The following is a 19,113-nucleotide window of genomic DNA, read 5'->3' as shown; positions in this document are numbered from 1 at the left end:
ATTAAATTGAATGGAAAATTCCATCCATGTATGAGTAGAAATAACTGTTCAGCAGTGGGCTCTGACAGTAGTCAGTAAGTCAATTAAATAATTTGGTATCTCAGTTTCCTGATCTACATGTACAAGTCTATGATACAATCTCTTCCAGATCTAAAATTACATGGTTCTTTCAATATGTGTTTAAATTGACTTCCCCTGCAATTTAATGAGAAGAAATCTGAGACAATGGTTCTGATTCAGTTTGATAACCACATATAAGCATTATCAATATCTTAGATTCTTAAATTATAGAAGTTTAGCATCTTTAGTAAAAGACTTAGGTATTTATCCTTGACTAAATTAATTTGTTATTCTTTGTGGGGAGAAAAAGAAGCTGTGTTACTTGATTGATTTCCTTTACTCTGAATATATTCATTATCTCAGTCTATTTGATAATTATATATTAAATGCATACTATCTTCCAGAATCTATGTGTTCTATTATCTACAAAATTACAAGCCCTTTCTATAAACATTTTAAAGTGGAATGAAATTATAAGTCATGTATAGTCATAGTTAAAATAAAACTCAAATGAGATATTTCAGTGAGCCAACATTTCAGTCCTGTGCTCCACCCTAGAAAATCACTGGGATAAACAGATCTGGTCACTATTGTTCTAAGACATTTACAGCTTAAAGCAATGAATTTTGGAACACTGAAAAAAAATTAAATTCAATTCAATTTTTTTTCAAAAAGATGTTTATGGTTTAGCAGTATAAGTCATTGCCATTCAGAAAAAAAAGAAAGAAAAAAAGCTATACAGCATGGAGAGAGCACTTTTAGCTAAAAGGGATATGAGGAAGACGTGTCTTGAGAAGGCTTAACCAAAATATGTCATTTGAGCTGATGATTAAGAGATAGCAGTTACAGTTCTAAAGGCTCAAATGGGATAGTGTAGTATGGAAAGTAAAGCATATCTGCTAATTGTTAGATTTTTAAGCATCACCAAACAAATGAGACATTTGCAAAGTAAGCAAAAGGATTTCTTTCCTTCAAAGTGGAGAAATCAGGGAGAATTTATTCTCCACCTAAAACAACTAGAAAAGAAAAAAAGAAAGAAAGAAAGAGAAAGAGAAAGAGAGAGAGAGAGGAAGGAAGAAGGAAGGAAGGAAGGAAGGAAAAAAAAGACCGACCAGGTTTCATCAGGCAGCAAAGCACAGAACACAGTGATCCTTGAGAGACAAAAGCAAATGAGTCCTCCAACTGCCCCATCTTACTGCCGTAAAAGAATGTCCAGGCTTTGGCACAGGGAGAAAAACCCATGCAGAGCCCAGCTGACTCCCTGAGTTGAAGAGATGGATATGAGAGTCAGGAGACAACAAAACAGATAGAATTTGAAACAGAGTACCAGAGAGAACATGCACAGAAAAAAAGGAGAGATCTAGGAGAGATCTAGGGAGAGAGCTCCTTGAGTATTCATCAAAACACTGCTCAGTCTGTGAGGATCTGCCCAGGAGATTCAATGTAACATTATCTGAGGCTGACACAGGGCCAGGAATATTACTTTTTACTGACTCCACTCAACACCTGGTAAGTGTTTTGCTTTTATAGATATGGCTAATATGTTCTATTCAATGCTTATTTCAATAGTCTCCTAGCTATCATCTGCCTTCACCTTTGAAAAGATCAATACCCATGAGGCACCTCAACAGCCAGGTCATTGCACGCAATCTTAATTGGCAAGAGAGTAACTACAAGTGACTTTCTCCAGGTACACAGATATAACATGATATGACATGACTTTGATAGCATCTTCATCTGGGTGATTCATTTGAGCCAGTCGTTCAGGAAATACAAATACAAAAGAGCCAAATTATTAAAAGGAATGATCCATACTCAGTATAAGATTTATCTTTTCAGTTGAATTTCTGGGAACTATCAGGTCAGGCAAGGGCTGCTCCACCACTGACACTGTTAATAACTATTGACCTTCGCTACACTGTAACGTTTAAAAAAAAAAAAAAGAGGCCCGATACCTTTCTGCTTCTTGGAAGCAACATGTTCCTGATTTACAAATTTTAAAAACCAAGTCAGTTATTGATGTGAGTTAGATTGAAATTTTGTTTTCCTTGTATATTTAATTTCTATTAAGGTGATAATTCATCTCTGTTCTTTAAAAAAAAAACTGTTATATTACATTTAACAGCACTGATTTGCTGTGATTCTTCTTTCCTCTGCCAATTGCAGTACTTTGGTAAGTCAGCAGATTCTTAAGGTCATTAATGTGACTTCTAACTGTAACACAACTACCATTTTTTAATTGGAAAGACAATACCAATATTCACCACGATTTGATTGATTTACAAAACACACACATACACATTTATGCACTCAAATATTTTTCACAGAACTAGTGATTATTTAATATAATGAGAGGAAACTTACTTGTACAGTTAGGCAAAGTTCCAGACCATGTTCCATTGGCTGTGCACTGTCTAACAGAAGGTCCAGAAAGGATGTATCCCTCCATACAGGAATAAATAACTGAACTGGAAAACGTGGTGCCATCAATCCGAAAGACTTTTCCATTGGCTGTGGTTCCTGGGTTACCACACTGTACAGCTATAAAACAAAATGGGTCAGAGTATATATTAAAATGGTTTTAGAATTCCTCTCACAAAAAAATAGTGACTTAAATGATTGTTTCAAACTATCCAGAGGAGCTAGAAAATCTTCTATGATAAGCATTGGCTTATCTTTTATACAGAGTTGAAAGTCAAGATGAATTTATATTGATTCTATTAGATTAATTACTGGGGTGTAAGACTTTTGTTAGTAGCTTTGGTAAAAAATTTACAAAGTGAAGTAATTATTTGAGTATTGCTCTTGGGTACTATAAAATCTTCCCAAGAAGGATTTAAGTCTGCCTAAAAAGCAGCTCATGTAAAATTAGAGTGGATGTAACAACAAGATGCAACAGAGATTTATTCTAATTACACTTCTAGGAGGATGGATATAAAATAGATAATTTAAGCATTATAAACATCCATGTATATTTTTATTTATGTAATTATATAACTGATTTGCATTAAAACTTTATTATCTCTATTTCTGGGCCAAAGTGTACAAAAAACAAACTGAATAAAAACAAAGTAACTAAATTCTAGGAATATTTTGAACTAAGTTTGCAACTTATCCTAAACAAGAGTCACAAACACAAATGCCTTATATGATTAATTATTCTTTATTATGTTTAGCTATTTGCCATTAATACCATAAGTGAATTTTTTAAATACCTTAAAAGCAAATCTGTGTCAAATGTAATACTAAATTCTGCTCTAATATAAAAAGGTATTTTAGTATTTTATAGAATTTACAATTTTCTCTATCAATAAGGAATGTAATTACAGTTTCAGAAGTACTATCTATATCACTCGCTGCATCTTATTTAATTTTGCCATTCTTTTGCCATTCCTTTGTATTTCTGTGTGTATGTGTATTTGGGAAATGTACACATTTCTTACATATACAACAAAGTCAAGACCCAGGTAAAAAGTTACTCTCCAGCCTTCAGGAGAACATATGATATACTAAACATTTTTATCTGCTGTCAAGAGTAATTACTCTCTTCTATATTCATAAGTGCCTGCCTAAAATAACAATCTGATTATATTTATTTGTTATGTACCATGATCCTTGACACAACACAAGAAGGATTTGAAAAACATGAATAATATACTCTAGCCATATATACAACTGTGTACATTAGTCCAATTTTTTTAAAAGCTTTTATTTAAATTCCAGTTAACATACAGTATAATATTAATTTCAGATGTACAGTTTAGTGATTCAACACTTCCATACAATACCCTGAGCTCATCACAAGTGTTTTCCTTAATCCCCATCACCTGTTCAACCCATCCCCCCACAACCTCCCCTCTGGTAACCATGAGTTTTTTTCTCAATAGTTGAGGCTTTTTCTGGCTGTCCCCCTTTTTCTTTTCCCCTATCATCATTTGTTTTGTTTCTTAAATCCCAAATATAAGTAATATCATATCATATATTTTTATTTATTTTTATTTATTTGACAGACAGAGATCAGAAGTAGGCAGAGAGGCAGGCAGGGGGGGGGGGAAGCAGACTCCCTGATGAGCAGAGAGCCCGATGTGGGGCTCGATCCCAGGACCCTGGGATCATGACCTGAGCCGAAGGCAGAGGCTTTAACCCACTGAGCCACCCAGGTGCCCCTCGTATCATATTTTTAAGATAAATTTCTGGAAATGGAATGCCTAGATAATTTTTAATTTCAAAAATATGTCTAATATTTCCCAGATCTGCAACATCAGGCACCATCATTTTTTTAAAAAATATTTTATTTACTTATTTGTCAGAGAGAGAGAGAGAGCACAAGCAGGGCAAGTGGCAGGCAGGGGGAGAGGGAGAAGCAGGCTTCCACTGAGCAAGGAGCCCAATGCAAGACTTGATCCCAAGACTGTGGGATCATGACCTGAGCCAAAGGCAGACACTTAACTGACTGAGCCATCCGGGCATCCCCATCATTTTAAAAATCCTTGTCATTTGTCCAAATTGTATATTCTTTAAATTTGTATTTTTCTATTTATTAAATAGCAAATTTATTTGATATTTTTATTTTCACATATCTTTTATTCATCACATCCATATGATCTATGAAAGCTTTAATATTTTACTGTAAGTCACTAACATAATATAATATTACCAAACATTTGGAATAAAGAAAATAAAAATACTACAAATTCCACCACTCTGTTGTAGTATCATTTTTATGTATTGCCTTTTACACATGGTCTGAAATAAATACCATTTGCCTTGATTTTACTAGAGTGCATAATTCTGAATCTTAATTTTTAACTGTTTTACATTATATACATTTTCTCATGGCCTTTAATCTAATACTTATTGTTGATACATGTATCATGTGAATATATAACTGCTTATGTAATATTTTTTCCTATTGCTCTCAAATTCTTTCCAGTTGTTTTTAGTCATAATCAATAAGAAACATAAAATTGCATCATTGCAATTGTGTTTTCTTTAATACTTTTATTTTCTTTAGGAAAAAATCCTCAAAAATTAATAAATTAAAGTTCTCTATATTCTATGAGTAAGTGTGAATTTTTGTCAAATTACCCTAAAATATAACAATAAAAAAACCTCTAGAAATGTTTTAAAGTTCTAGTTTTACACCACATACACCAGAATTTCATTTTAAAACAGGTGAAAATGATGCCTTGATGTTCAATTATAATTTTCTGACTACTAGTTATGTAGAATTTTTTTCTATGGGTTGGAATTGTTATTTTGGCTCTTCTGTATTTTCTGTTCATTTCCTCTGTCCATTCATCTACTAGAATCTCTTTCCTAAATGATTTGTATGAGTTCCATCCATAAGAAAAATGATAATTCTGTTATATTTGCTATAACTTCTGATTCTTTTTTATCCACAATATATATACAAACAAGACAAAGCCAATACCACACATTTCATCTAAAAAATATTTTGCAGTTCAGCTGAACAAAGGGATGCCTTAGATATCATCTATGCCATGTACAATAAATTTATAGAGATTTTTTCCTTTGGAAAATAAGTTTGAGAAATAGTCTTATTTTTTTTTCTTTCTTTTTCCCTCAGCAACATTGTTTCTCAACTAGTTTCCCTATAATAGCAACTAAGCTGCAAGTGTCTCTTAATTAAGATTAAATTTGGTGAAGTTAAAAAAGATAACTGTCTCTCCTAGAATATGGGCACTAATTTGAAACATCATAAAAAGATTCTGAAATATAATCAATCAAGAAACAGTGAAGAAGGTTCTATTGCTAATTATTTCCTATTTATAAAACCAATACATTTGGTATAACATCAAGTAAATTTCATAAATATTTTTGCAAGTTTAGTATTTGCACTAAAGTCATCTCAAAAAGAACAATTTAAATTCAAGGATAATTTTTCAGCAACACTTCATTTTCTAGTCAATCTGGTAAAGATTTAATTATGTTACCTCCGAGCTAGTCAGAATGATGAATAATCGTACTCAAACACTAAAAATGTTAAGGATTTTAGCTACTAGTAACTGTCTTCTATAAGTAAAAATCCCATATATATTTAGGCATCTTTCTATATTTTTCTTGAAAACTGAAACGATCTTGAGGCAATGTTAAGAACAATTATTTCACCCATACAATGTCTATTATGTCTATGATAAAGGTGGACTAATAAACCTTTTTAGCAAATATTTTTAACTTTTCGAATTGAGATGTTTGTTATGATATGAAGTGTTTGTGCATATATAGCTCATGAGAGATAATTTTTATAATGATTACCTATCATAGTTCTTTTATAAGATGATGCCTTTATTCTAAGGTTGGGTACAGGATGAATGGGGCAGGAGTTATTTCAACTGTAGTAACCAACTGAAATTGCATACACATTAAATCGCAACATTTTCCATATACTTCGTTTCTGCTTAGATTACCTTTGCATTCTGGTTGTCTTCCAGTCCAACTGCCATTGGCTAAACATGTTCTTTCTTCTGAGCCATGAAGGATATAACCACTATCACAAGCAAAACGTACAGAACTTTTGGTTCTGAAATCACTTTCCTGTCTAGAACCATGCCCAGGAGTACCTGGATCCCCACATGTACCAGTAGCATCACCTGAAATTCAGTACAGTTTAAGTCAATTTATTTCATTAAACATTTCCTATGTTCATGATTTAGTCCAACAGTCTTATAGGCTTTTGTTTCTGTGCATGCTATATTTTAATATGACAAACTGGGTGAAATCATAATTCATATTTCCCATCTGACTCTAGGCATTAAAAAAAGCCTAAATGAAAAAGAAAATTGTTGCAGAGTATGGCGTTATTTTCTGTATTGATATTTGGGCCTATTAAACAGGTTAAGGTCATTTCATTAGTATTTCTGAAACCTGGTTAACAAGTTAATGGAAAATTTATAACTGATAGTACTAGGAACTCAAATGTCAACAGGTTTATAAAAACTAAAATTAAAAACTAGACTTGGTAATTTGCACATTGAATTTCCTAATTGCTGAAATCCTTTTTTGTTAAATCACAACTGTAGTGTGCTGGAAAATGTAGATGTTACAATATAGTATTACCAGTAACCCAAAACTTCACCCTCTGACTTTCTGTACCAATGTCCAATGACCAAAGATAAATGAATTGTATCTTTTCCAATATGAAAATATATAAATAAGTTATAAACAAAGATGGAAAAGTCTGGCTTAAATTCCTAATAAGGATTTATTCCTTGTTCATGACTAGGTGTTCATCTTTTGATTTTAGTATTAAGGATTTATTCAGTCCCTTTATCATATCTTAAATAATTATCATCATAGTTGCCCCAGTATTATTACATGTTGAGAGGAGAGGAAAAAGAGAGAGACAAAGTTGAAGACATATACATTAAAAATGCTGCCTGTACAGATGCCTTGTTTGATATGCCCGGTGTATTTGAAATCCTTCCTTGTAACTCCTCATTTTCATGAGATGTAATATTACTCATACAAAACTTTAAGATCACAAAACTTTAAGATCACTACTTCACTTTTAAATATCTATGTGCATTTTTTTTCTTGCAATTTAGTAACAGTTTCCTAATAAGTTGGGATGTATGCATCTAAGTTTATGTTTTTATGTATAATTGGTTATCTGGGTTAACTATGAGTTACTAAAAGATAAGAGTTTTAATTCTCATTAATATCAGTTTTATAGTAACATTAGAAGTAATAGTTTTTTTTTTTTTTTTCAAATCTCTAAGTTAAATTTGAAGTCCCAAGCAGTCAGTACACAGGGATTAACCACTAGTTACAATGAGATTGTAGTTACAAGGAGATAAGTAACCATTTCAAAACTTTTACTCCTAAAAGGAAAACAATGTACAACAACTTCTAGTAATTCATCAACATGATTTCCACAGAGATAAAATAATATAAAAATAATGGGCAATATATAAATAAAAACAGGTAGAAAAATAAGCACCAACTTCTAGTTGATGGGTAAAAACAAATATAATAAGTAGTATCAAATAGGGAAACTATACCGATCTAAAACTTATTTGATATTTTTTAAGAAAAGCAGTAGCTTAAACAGCTGAAAAGAAGAGTTATCAAATACTCCACAAATTATTAATTTTAAATAAGCTCAATAATCATTTATTATATGATAACTCTATTGGTGTTATAGAAACTCAGGAGTGATAGATAAACATCTTTCATAAAACTTGACTCAGTTTAATTTATAAAAACATTTAGGGCTTTATTTTAAAAGTATTCTATTAATTAATTGATTGTGTAGAAAGTTTAATAGAACTGAACTCTAACCGAAAATCTTGAAATAAGGTTTTGTATCTACTAAAACAGAACAGTTCATTTTAATGGACAAAAGCACAATATACACAGTAGCATCCTAAAATCAGTTAATTATTTACATTAGCTACAACACAGCTCAAAACATATACCTGTAATTTATCATCTACAAGATGAGTCTTAATTTGTGCTCTGAATTTATATTGCCTTAAGAAGTGTTCCAACAAATGTATAAACTATGTTATAGCCTCTTTCATGAGATTTTTTAAAAAATGTATTTATCTCTTTTTATTATTTTGTGTATATATTCCTAGTAATAATAACACTAATAGTGTACCCTCCAACACACATTGTCCAATTTTCTAAGAGGTACCTGAACAATGAGGTTGTGATCCACTCCAATGGCCATTTAATTGGCAAGTCCTTGATGACTGGCCTAGAAGGGTGCGCTTTCCTGTGCAGGAATAGTGAACAGTGGACCCAAAGGTATACTTCTCACCAGACAGGACTGCATTAGGAGGAGCGCCAGGGTGTCCACAGTCAATCACTACAATACATAATTATTGAATATAAAATTTTTTTATATCTCCTATCGAACAACCTGCACCATGTTCTATAAAATAAATAAGAAGTAAACTATCTGTTCAAATATACCTAGCCTCCAGAAGTCAAAAATCCATGTGAAAGTTGGCTTTTAAAAAATAAAATGGAAGTTACAGTTACATAAACAATCCTGTTAACCCTCTCACCACTGTTTAGCGGGAACACTGTAGCAAGCATAAATGAGTGAGTATAAGTCTGTTACACATGGGGGTGGTGAGTGTGTGTTTATATACATATGTGCATGAGTTTAAAGTATGTATGTGCCTGGACAAGGATATGCAAGTTAGAGAGAGGAGTAATGTGGACAATCAAGGACCTACAATGCTTATAAGATTCAAAATGAGCCCATACAGAAATTAAAAGGGAAGAATTTTGAAGGTAAAGGAAAGGAATGAAGATGGATATGTGACACACAATCTAATAATGCAGTCTAGAATAATCCCTTTCCCAACCCATAAAGAATAAATTATGCTGTATAAAGAAAATATTCAGTGGCTTGTTACCTAAAACACTACAAAATATAGCAGAATCAGATATCACCTCATGTCAAATTTTCTTTATAACCTAGAGGTAGCTTGGTAACTGTGTACTGTCTTTTAGTTATAACTTGGAAAAATATTGAGTGCAATATGACTCCAGAATTTTAAATGACACATAAAGGGATATAAACTTAATAAAACCCTTGAGTACTTTGCACACTACCAGAGATGCTATGGAACATAAAGGCAAAAAGTATAAGAGCTAAGAAAACCTGAAGAACTTCATGTTTATGTGTCTTACGAAAGATTTTTAACTTGAATGCTATAGCCACATGAAGTCAAGTAAGTGAAACAGTCAACTATGAGACCAGACTGTCTACAAAAAGAAGTGAAATACATTTTAAACAAAATGATCTTTAAGCAAAAGATCAACAATTGAATTATTTGCTACAGAAGCTGAAATTTAATGAACAGGGCATGAAGTTTTGTTTCTTCATTAGTGCATGAATGATGTCACAATATTTAAAAAAATATATAAACATAAATTACCTTTAAGTAAAAAATCATCATGAGATGATTTTATAATTTAGAAACTTAGTAAAACCCAAAATTACTTGCACAATGATTTCTTGACACACTACTTCTTCAGTCTATGAAGTTATTCTTTCTTGTCATGATTCATCACCTTTTTGAGACATAGCTATAGTTGAGATTAAATAACTAACTGAATATTTCAAATTCATGTTCAGTTCTCTATGTTCTCACATAATTATTTCCTTGCTATACATGTTAATTTTATGCATATCTGCTATAATTTATCTTATTTATATTCTACAATTCCAACACAGCATATGACAAAATGCACTCAAATGTTCACTGACTTGAAAGATGATGTGTATCAACATTTACTGCATTTATATGTCTATGTGTCTGTAATATGATAAATGTTTAAATCAGTAAGATTTAAGTCACACATTTGTCTAAATCCTTAAATATTCTAAAGCCCTGGTAGATGTTTACATTAAGACTAATACTGCCTTAAATGAAATTTAAAATATTATTACAAAAGAAAATTAAAATGTAACTGCCTCTTCTGGGATGGTAATATCAGAGAATATAACAGATGTTGCTTTTCATATTCTATCTGCTTTATCAAAGCTCAAATTCAAAGAATTACATTAATATTAATAAAAAACAGCATTCAGGCATTAAATTGACAGAATGTAGGGGGCTATAGTTTCAAAAAGTGAAATAATAAAATCAAAAATTAAATTAAAGTAATAATTATAAATAAGATCCTTCTAATATATACCTCTAGATAATTAATAAGACAAAAAATATCCGTGTGGCTTCCATGGCATTTTGTCAAGGAAGAATTCACATTATCTACTTACTGATACATTCTGGTAAAGGTTTATCCCACTGTCCATTTGGTTGACATATTAAAACTGAAGATCCAAATAAAAAATATCCTGGATTACAGTCGTAGAATACCACAGTGCCATAGGTGAAATTTCCATGTTCTATTTTACTTTCTCTTTTGGAATTGGCTGGAATTCCAGGGTCAGAGCAGTTCACCACTAAACAAATGACAAATATTCAAAGTTATGTTTGGAATAGTATATATAGACCTATATAGATTTCCATTAGAAATGAAGTTTCAAAGGTAAATTTAATCAAATAAACCAAAGATTCCAGGAATAAATGCATGGGCTACATAGATAATGAAGTGAAATCCATGTGGTTGAAAACAGAAAAAAAAAAGGAAAACATTTCTGCAAAAACTTCTGAACAATAGTAACTCCCTAAGTATTCCACTGAGAACGGATATAAAGAATGATACCTTAAGCTATAAACCATAAAAAATGTAGTAAAATCGGGGTGCCTGGGTGGCTCAGTGGATTAAAGCCTCTGCCTTTGGCTCAGGTCATGATCCCAGGGTCCTGGGATCAAGCCAAGCATCAGGCTCTCTGCTCAGCCGGGAGCCTGCTTCCCCCTCTCTCTCTCTGCCTGCCCGTCTGCCTACTTGTGATCTCTGTCAAATAAATAATAAAATATTTTTAAAAATGTAGAAAAATGTAATTTGGTTGTATTTTATCAGACAATGTAAAATACATCATACCTCTTTGCAAATGGGAAAACAACAAAAATCTCTTTAATTTATTTCTATAGAAAAATCAATAAAGAAACCCCCAGTGTTGGCATCACAGTAAATGAGGACTCGGTCTCTCCAAAAATATGAAAAAATAAATGTCAAAGGTAAGTTCCCTTAATTATAAAGTAAACCAGGGTGCCTGCGTGCCTCAGTGGTTTAAGTCCCTGCTTAAATGGTCTCAGGGTCCTGAGGTCAAGCCCATATCCGGCTCTCTGCTCAGCAGGGAGCCTGCTTCCCCCTCTCTCTCTCTGCCTGCCTCTCTGCCTGCTTGTGATCTCTGTCTGTCAAATAAATAAATAAAATCTTTCAAAAAATTATAAAGTAAGCCACAAATAAAATGATCTTAATGACTTTTTATATGCAGCAATAAAATAAGTACAAGATAATAAAGCTAAGCAGTTAAAATAAAACTTGGTAACTCCTTATTAGACACATTGCCAGAGGCAAGGGAAAGAAGCAAAAATAATGTTTTGGGACTTCATCAAGATGAAAAACATCTGCACAGTGAAGGAAACAATCAACAAAACTAAAAGGCAGTCTACTATTTAGGATAAAATATTTGCAGATGACATCTGATAAAGGGTTAGTATTCAAAATCTATAAAGAACTTATCAAACTCAACATCCAAAAAATAAATAATCCAGTTAAGAAATGGGCAGAAGATATGAATGGACACTTCTCCAAAAAGACATGCAGAAGGCTTACAGACACATGACCAGATGCTCAACATCACTCATCATCAGGAAAATAAGAATAAAAACCATGAAGAGAGAGAGATACCATTTCACACCTATCAGAATGGTTTAAATTAACACAAGAAACAACAGGTGTAGGTGAGGATGCAGAGAAAGGAGAATCCTCTTGTACTGTTGGTGGCGATGCAAACTGGTGCAGCCACTCTGGAGAACAGTATGGAAGTTCCTCAGAAAGTTGAAAATAGAACTACCCTACGATCCAGCAGTTGCACTACTAGGTATTTATTCAAAGTATACAAAAATATAGATTTGAAGGGGTACATGCACTCCGATGTTTACGGCAACATTAAAAACAAGCCAACCTATGGAGAGAGCCCAAATGTCCAACAACTGATGAATGGATAAAGAAGACAAGAGGGCGTGTGTGTGTGTGTGTGTGTGTGTGTGTGTGTGTGTGTGTGAGAGAGAGAGAGAGAGAGAGAGGGAGAGAGAGAGAGAGATGGAATATTGCCCAGTCACCAAAAAATGAAATCCTGTCATTTGCAACAACAAGGATAGAGCTACAGTGTGTTACACTATGTGAAGTAAGTCAGAGAAAGACAAATACCGTATTATCTCACTCGTGTGTGGAATTTAAGAAACAAAACACATGAATATCTGGGCAGGGGAAAGAAAAGGAGAGAGGGAAACAAACCATAAGAATAGAGAACAGACTGAGGGTTGACAGAGAGAGGTCAGTGGGAGAAGGGCTAGATGGGTGATGGGTATTAAAGGGGGTACTTGTTGTGATGAGCACTGGGTATTGTGTGTAAGTGATGAATCACTGAATTCTACTCCAGAGACCAATATTAACCTGGATGTTGACTAACTAAAAATTTTTAAAGCCCCCCTCACCCAAAATATAAAACCTGTTAATTTTAACTTTTAAGAACATAAGATAAAAATTAAGGAAAAAGGAAAGCCTAGCTAATGAGAGAACATCAATATTAAATCCTTTTTTTTATTAGCTGAAAAACGTTCTATTATTCTTCCCAAATTATTTCAAATATTGTCATCTATGTTTACAAAGACCCATTATTACCACGCCCTTAACGGGAATATAATTAGACATTTACCTTTGCACACTGGTGGAGGATGGCTCCACTGTCTATTGGCCTGGCACTGTGCCTTTGTTGGCCCTTGCATAATGTACCCAATATTGCAAGAGAATGTCACCACATCATTAAAGTTGAATCCATTGCCACTTGTTCTTCCATAAATTGGACTACCCGGGTGACCACAGCTAACCGCTATTAGCAATGGGGCGGGGGGGGAGAGGAGAAGCACAAAGCAGAATATTTGGTTATCCGTTATCACATGAGAGTTATGTTTAATCATTTCAAACAGCACTGAAAGAAGACCACTTCTATGTGAAAATATATTTAAAGTAATTTTGCTCTTGCAAGGGAACAATTTAGAATGCCAAAATAGTCTAATAGAATAAAAATATTATATTAGTAAAGAGACACATATTTATAATTGTGATCATTTCATGCAAGTGGTGCAGAGATGTTTAAAGTTTCATGGGACATTTTTATTTCCTCTCTCCATTTATTTTGTTTTTGTTTTGGGTTTTGTTTTTTGTTTTGTTTTGTTCTTTTTTTTTTTTTTTTTTTTTCAGACAAATACTGAAATTTGAAGAAATCTGGGCATGACAAGTTCATGTCACTAATTAGAAGCAGAAAGGAATGAAACTGAACCTATCTCCCTTTTCTAGTCAAGTTTAAGAATTGAAGGTCCATAAAGGCAGTGTGTTGTATTTAATTTTGAAATAGTTTAATGTTATTTATACAATTAATTTTTATGAAGAGTACACTGTCAAAGTGTGCTTGAAATGTTAATGTGGCTATATATTATAAACAATAAAAATAATGCATGATGTAGTAGCATTCTCCTTACTATTCTGAGATACCATTATTAACACTCTGTAAACCTGTCAATCGTACTGGTTTATTTTCTTCATAATTGAAACTCAGTAATTTAGCACAATTTTGCTTAGAAATAATGTATCATATAAATTATTTAAATGTTTTTAGGGCTGTAGTTCTATTCTAGATTGTATTTAGTGCTAGGCTTTTCCCAAACACTCTGTATTTCTGTGAACTGTTTCACTGCATCATCTCACTCTATTAATCAGAGCAACTCCAGTAATAGTGCTTCATAATTGGGCACAGCGAAAAACCACAGTCATTTTTAGTACTTTTGAAATGACCCAAGAGCAATTATTTTTTCAGCTGTATTGTTAATGTCAACCTACTCACTTGGAAATTTAACTGCATCTTATTCTTGTTAAAATTATCAATAAAGAAACCAGTTTTACCCCAAGGACCAATTTTCTTTTATAGTCTCAATTATTCAACAAGAAAAACAGTGGTATTAGTTGGCTATGCCTGAATATAAATGAAAGGGGAAAAAATCTAGGACAGACCCACGCATCATGTGCTGACTTTAAATCATCAGTCTATCTGCAGTCACATGTGCACATGCCTACATGGGTGTGTGCACACACACTCCCCCTTAGAAAAGCAGTATTAATTATTAACTCTATGGTCTATTATTCTATTAAATTTCAACACCTGGAAATATTTCCTGTGAAACTAGAATTTCAATAAATATGTGTTGTTTGAATAAAAATGTGACAATGGAATCCATAAATATGGATGTAATTAGTCACAGACTAAATGAAGTATTTCCTGCAAATCCATGCTAAAAGTCCCATGCATTATTTATCTGAAGCCTCCAGAATCTCTATAGTGTGATCATATGATGCTATAATTACAGCTTATTTACAGTGTTTATTCTCATTTTCTAACACCAATTTTAATATAAATGTCAGTAATTGTGGATGGAAATGATCGGGAGAAAGATAAAATAAGGAATACATTAATAATTGCCTTCCTTGTCCAAAATAAGATAGATTGTGATATGAAACACTGTGTGTTGGTGGAGATTCAGTGGATTGAGTAAAATAAAAGAATTTGTAAAAGTATAAGTAAATTAAATAAATAAGTAAAAGGTTTGGATATCAATATTCAACTCTATTCTTATTTTTGTGCTATTACAGTCAAAATTAGATGCACAATGGGAAAATCCATGCCATACACAGAAACCACAAAGCACAGCAACAATATTTAAAATATAATAACAAAAAACTTTTATTTTATATTCCACTTATTTTTCATGTGAGAGTTAATAAGTAAATTCACTTAAAAGTTAAGATAGATATTTGTTGAACCAGTGAGAGATATTATTGAAATAATTTCCAAATTACATATTGTTATACATTTTTGTATATATTTTAAAATAGTGAAAAGAGGGACGCCTGCATGGCTCAGATGGTTAAGCTTCTGCCTTAGGATTGGACCGGGTCACAATCTCAGGGTCCTGGGATCAAGTCCCACATCAGTCTGCTGGCTCAAAGAGGAAGCCTGCTTCTCGCTCTTCCTGCTGCTCCCCCTGCTTCTGCTCTCTCTCTTCACCCCTCCGACAAATAAATAAATAAAATCTTTTTAAAAACTTTAAAAAAATAGTGAAAAGAGTGCTGTAAAACAAAATTTTAAATAAATCTTAAATATTTCATATAAACTTTTATGAAAAATATAATTACATCAGATGTGTAATCTTCATGCATTTAAAAATAATATGGATTTTGAAGCTAAAAGGAAAGATCATTATAGAGGCGCCTGGGTGTCTCAGTGGGTTAAACCTCTGCCTTCAGCTCAGGCTCAGGTCATGATCTTGGGGGTCCTGGGATTGAGCATGGCATGGGGCTTTCTGCTCAGCAGGGAGCCTGCTTCCCCCTCCCCCTCTGTCTGCCTCTCTGCCTACTTGTGATCTCTCTTTCTCTGTCAAATAAATAAATAAAAAATCTTAAAAAAAAGGAAAGATAATTATAAATACCTTTAGCCATTCACTTTATATATATGGGAATTAAAGACTAGAGAGATTAAATGACCTGCATTAGCTCATATGATCAGTAATGGAACTGAAATGAGAACCGTAGTTCTTCATATCATGTCGTACAAGTTTTTTCCCCACTAATTACACTCCATTAGGATCTGATTTTGATGTGACAGCTATAGCATCATAATTATTAGGAAAAAATTATCCAAAGTATTTTCACTACAAAAAGTTTCATAATATCACATCATGATAATATTGATGCTGCTGCACAGTGATCTCAGAAAATCAAATTCTTGTTAGTTAAAATTTGTCAGAAATATACCTTCTATATAAGAATATGCATTTATAAATATTATATATTCATATTAAATACTAGTATAGCTGAACTTAATTTCTTGTCCTTATGCTAAAACATAAATAGTAAGACACCCTAAAACTTTCTTGGCTTTATGGATGGTTTTATATATGTGTATCTTACCTAAAAAAAATATTGGTAATTATATGAGACCAGAGGCTTCTAATTACTTCTGTCATGCTTACTTACGCACACAGGATGGGAGCTGACCAGACCAATTGTGATCCTGTTGACATATTCTCACTGAAGAACCAATCAGTCGAAAACCAGGATTACATTGATAAACAACTGTGTCTCTGTATCCATAATTTTCTCCAATGACTTGACCATTCACAATGAGCTCTGGAATTCCACAGTGACCCGCTGAAATGGGTCAGAAAGTAATATTTTTAATTTTGTGATTTAAATTTTATTTTATATTTTTAAATATATATATAACATTACTAAACTTTTAAAGTTTATTTACAAGCATGCTACAAATAATGCAAACATGATAAAATGACATAAAGATAACTACAAGATACTCAGCAAAATGTCAAATATTTGGGAATTAAAAGAAAATGTTACTTCTATTAACACTTGGGTCTAAAAGTAGTTAGAAAACATTTCAATCTGTGTAGAAATAAAAAATATATCAAAATTTAAGGAATGCAGATAAATCAGTGATTAGTGAAAAGATTTACAGTGTTAAACACTTCCATTGGAAAGGAAAAAAAGATATATAATCAATGAGTTAAGATTCTATCTTAAGAGGAAGAAAAAGAAGAGCAAAATAAAGAAGAGAAAATAAAGCCAAAGTAGATGAAAGGCTATATTGCAGATAGTTACAGAAATCAAAGAAATAGAAAATAGAAAACAACAGAGGACATTACGTAAGCTAAAAATGACTTTCTTTTAAAATAGCAACAAAATTGCTAACCTCCTAGCTAATTCTATCTAGCATACACAAAAAAGAGAAAACAAAATTATCTGTAACAGAAATGAATGAAGCAATACCACTACAAGCATACAGGAATGAAAAGAATAAGGTAATATGAAGGAGAGATTTATGCCAATGCATTTAACAGTTCAGAAGAAAAGAGCAATTTGAAAATTATATACAAAAACTAACACAAAATAAAATAGAAAATATGAATAGTCCTTCATCTGTTAAAGTACTTGCATTTTTTAAAAAAATTATTCATTTTAGAGATAGAGAGGAAGAACCAGTGTGTGTGCTCATGGAGCAGGGGAGGGGCAGAGGAGGCAGGAGAGGGACAAGCGGACTCCACGCTGAGGTAGAGCCCAACCTACCACATGTTGTAGAGATCATGACCTAAACTAAAATCAAGAATCCCACATTCAATCTGTTGAGCCACTCAGATGTCCCCCTCCCTTTTTTTTTTTTTAAGATTTTATTTATTTATTTGACAGACAGAGATCACAAGCAGACAGAGAGGCAGGCAGAGAGAGAAGGAGGAAGCAGGCTCTCCGCAGAACAGAGAGCCCAATGTGGGGCTCAATCCCAGGACCCCGGGATCATGACCTGAGCCGAAAGCAGAGGCCTTAACCCACTGAGCCACCCAGGTGCCTCTTCCCTTTTTTTAAACTAGCTCCACACTCAGCATGGAGCCAATGTGGGGCTTGAACTCATGACCCTGAGATCAAGATCTGAGCTGAGATCAAGAGTTAGATGCTTAACCAACTGAACTACCCAGGCACCCACAAAAGTACTTGAATCCTTAAACAAAATCCTTCCCATAAAAATGACTCAGGCTTAAATGTTTATACTGTTTTAACCAAACATTTAAGTTGAAAAAAAAAAAAAAAACACACTCACAGAACATAGAAAAGAAAGGATTATTTCTTAGTTTTATGAGGTAATCACAGGCCCAATAGTAAAACTGGAAGACACATGAAAAACCAATATCCTTCATGAAAACAGATATAGAACTCCTTAAAATTTTAGAAAAACCAATCTAGAAACGTACATAAAATTATCTGCTGTAATTTGAGAGAGTAAAATGGTTAGTGCTATAGTAACAGAGTAAAGGGGGAAAATATTATTTTTTAAAATATTTTATTTATTTATTTGACAGAGAGATAGTGAGAGAAGGAACACAAGGAGGGGGAGTGGGAGAGGAAGAAGCAGGCCTTTCCACTGAGCAGGGAGCCTGATGTGGGGCTTGATCCCAGGACCCGTGGATCATGACCTGAGCTAAAGGCAGATGCTTAATCACTGAGCCACCCAGATGCCCCAAAATATGATTGTTTCAATAGATGAAGAGAAAGCATTTGACAAAATTCAGTACCAATTCATGATGAAAACTAACAACACATTTAGAATATAAGGGAAATTTTCAAACTGATAAAGATATCTGCAGTATTATGATTTATAGTAAGAAGTATGTATTTGTTCTTGGTCCCTGTTTCTGACACAGAGCTCCTAAAACTCTTGGAATTTCCTAAACGATAAAAGAAAAAAAAAGTGTCTTGTTATATTAACGAGGTAGCTTTTAGATCTCATCTAAGTTGGGTATCAGTGGAGCTAATGAT

At 33.0% G+C, this 19,113-nt stretch overlaps 1 protein-coding gene across 5 annotated transcripts in view; it reads right to left on the bottom strand.

Moving 5' to 3' along the window:
- Positions 1–19,113, bottom strand: part of CSMD3 (CUB and Sushi multiple domains 3) — a 1,245,805-nt gene that overhangs the window by 46,851 nt on the left and 1,179,841 nt on the right. For all 5 annotated transcript variants that reach the window (XM_082720053.1, XM_082720054.1, XM_082720055.1 and 2 more), the window contains 6 exons: positions 16,768–16,941; positions 13,397–13,570; positions 10,826–11,011; positions 8,723–8,896; positions 6,492–6,674; positions 2,425–2,601 (listed from right to left, as the gene is read on the bottom strand). In XM_082720053.1, the coding sequence (XP_082576179.1) occupies positions 2,425–2,601; positions 6,492–6,674; positions 8,723–8,896; positions 10,826–11,011; positions 13,397–13,570; positions 16,768–16,941 (1,068 nt within the window). The remainder of the gene's footprint in view (positions 1–2,424; positions 2,602–6,491; positions 6,675–8,722; positions 8,897–10,825; positions 11,012–13,396; positions 13,571–16,767; positions 16,942–19,113) is intronic.

This window comes from Mustela nivalis (assembly GCF_964662115.1).
Source record: "Mustela nivalis genome assembly, chromosome: 2".
In the NCBI taxonomy this organism is placed as follows: domain Eukaryota; kingdom Metazoa; phylum Chordata; class Mammalia; order Carnivora; family Mustelidae; genus Mustela; species Mustela nivalis.
Note: the sequence above shows the minus strand (reverse complement) of the source record. Positions and strands in the feature narration are given on the sequence as shown.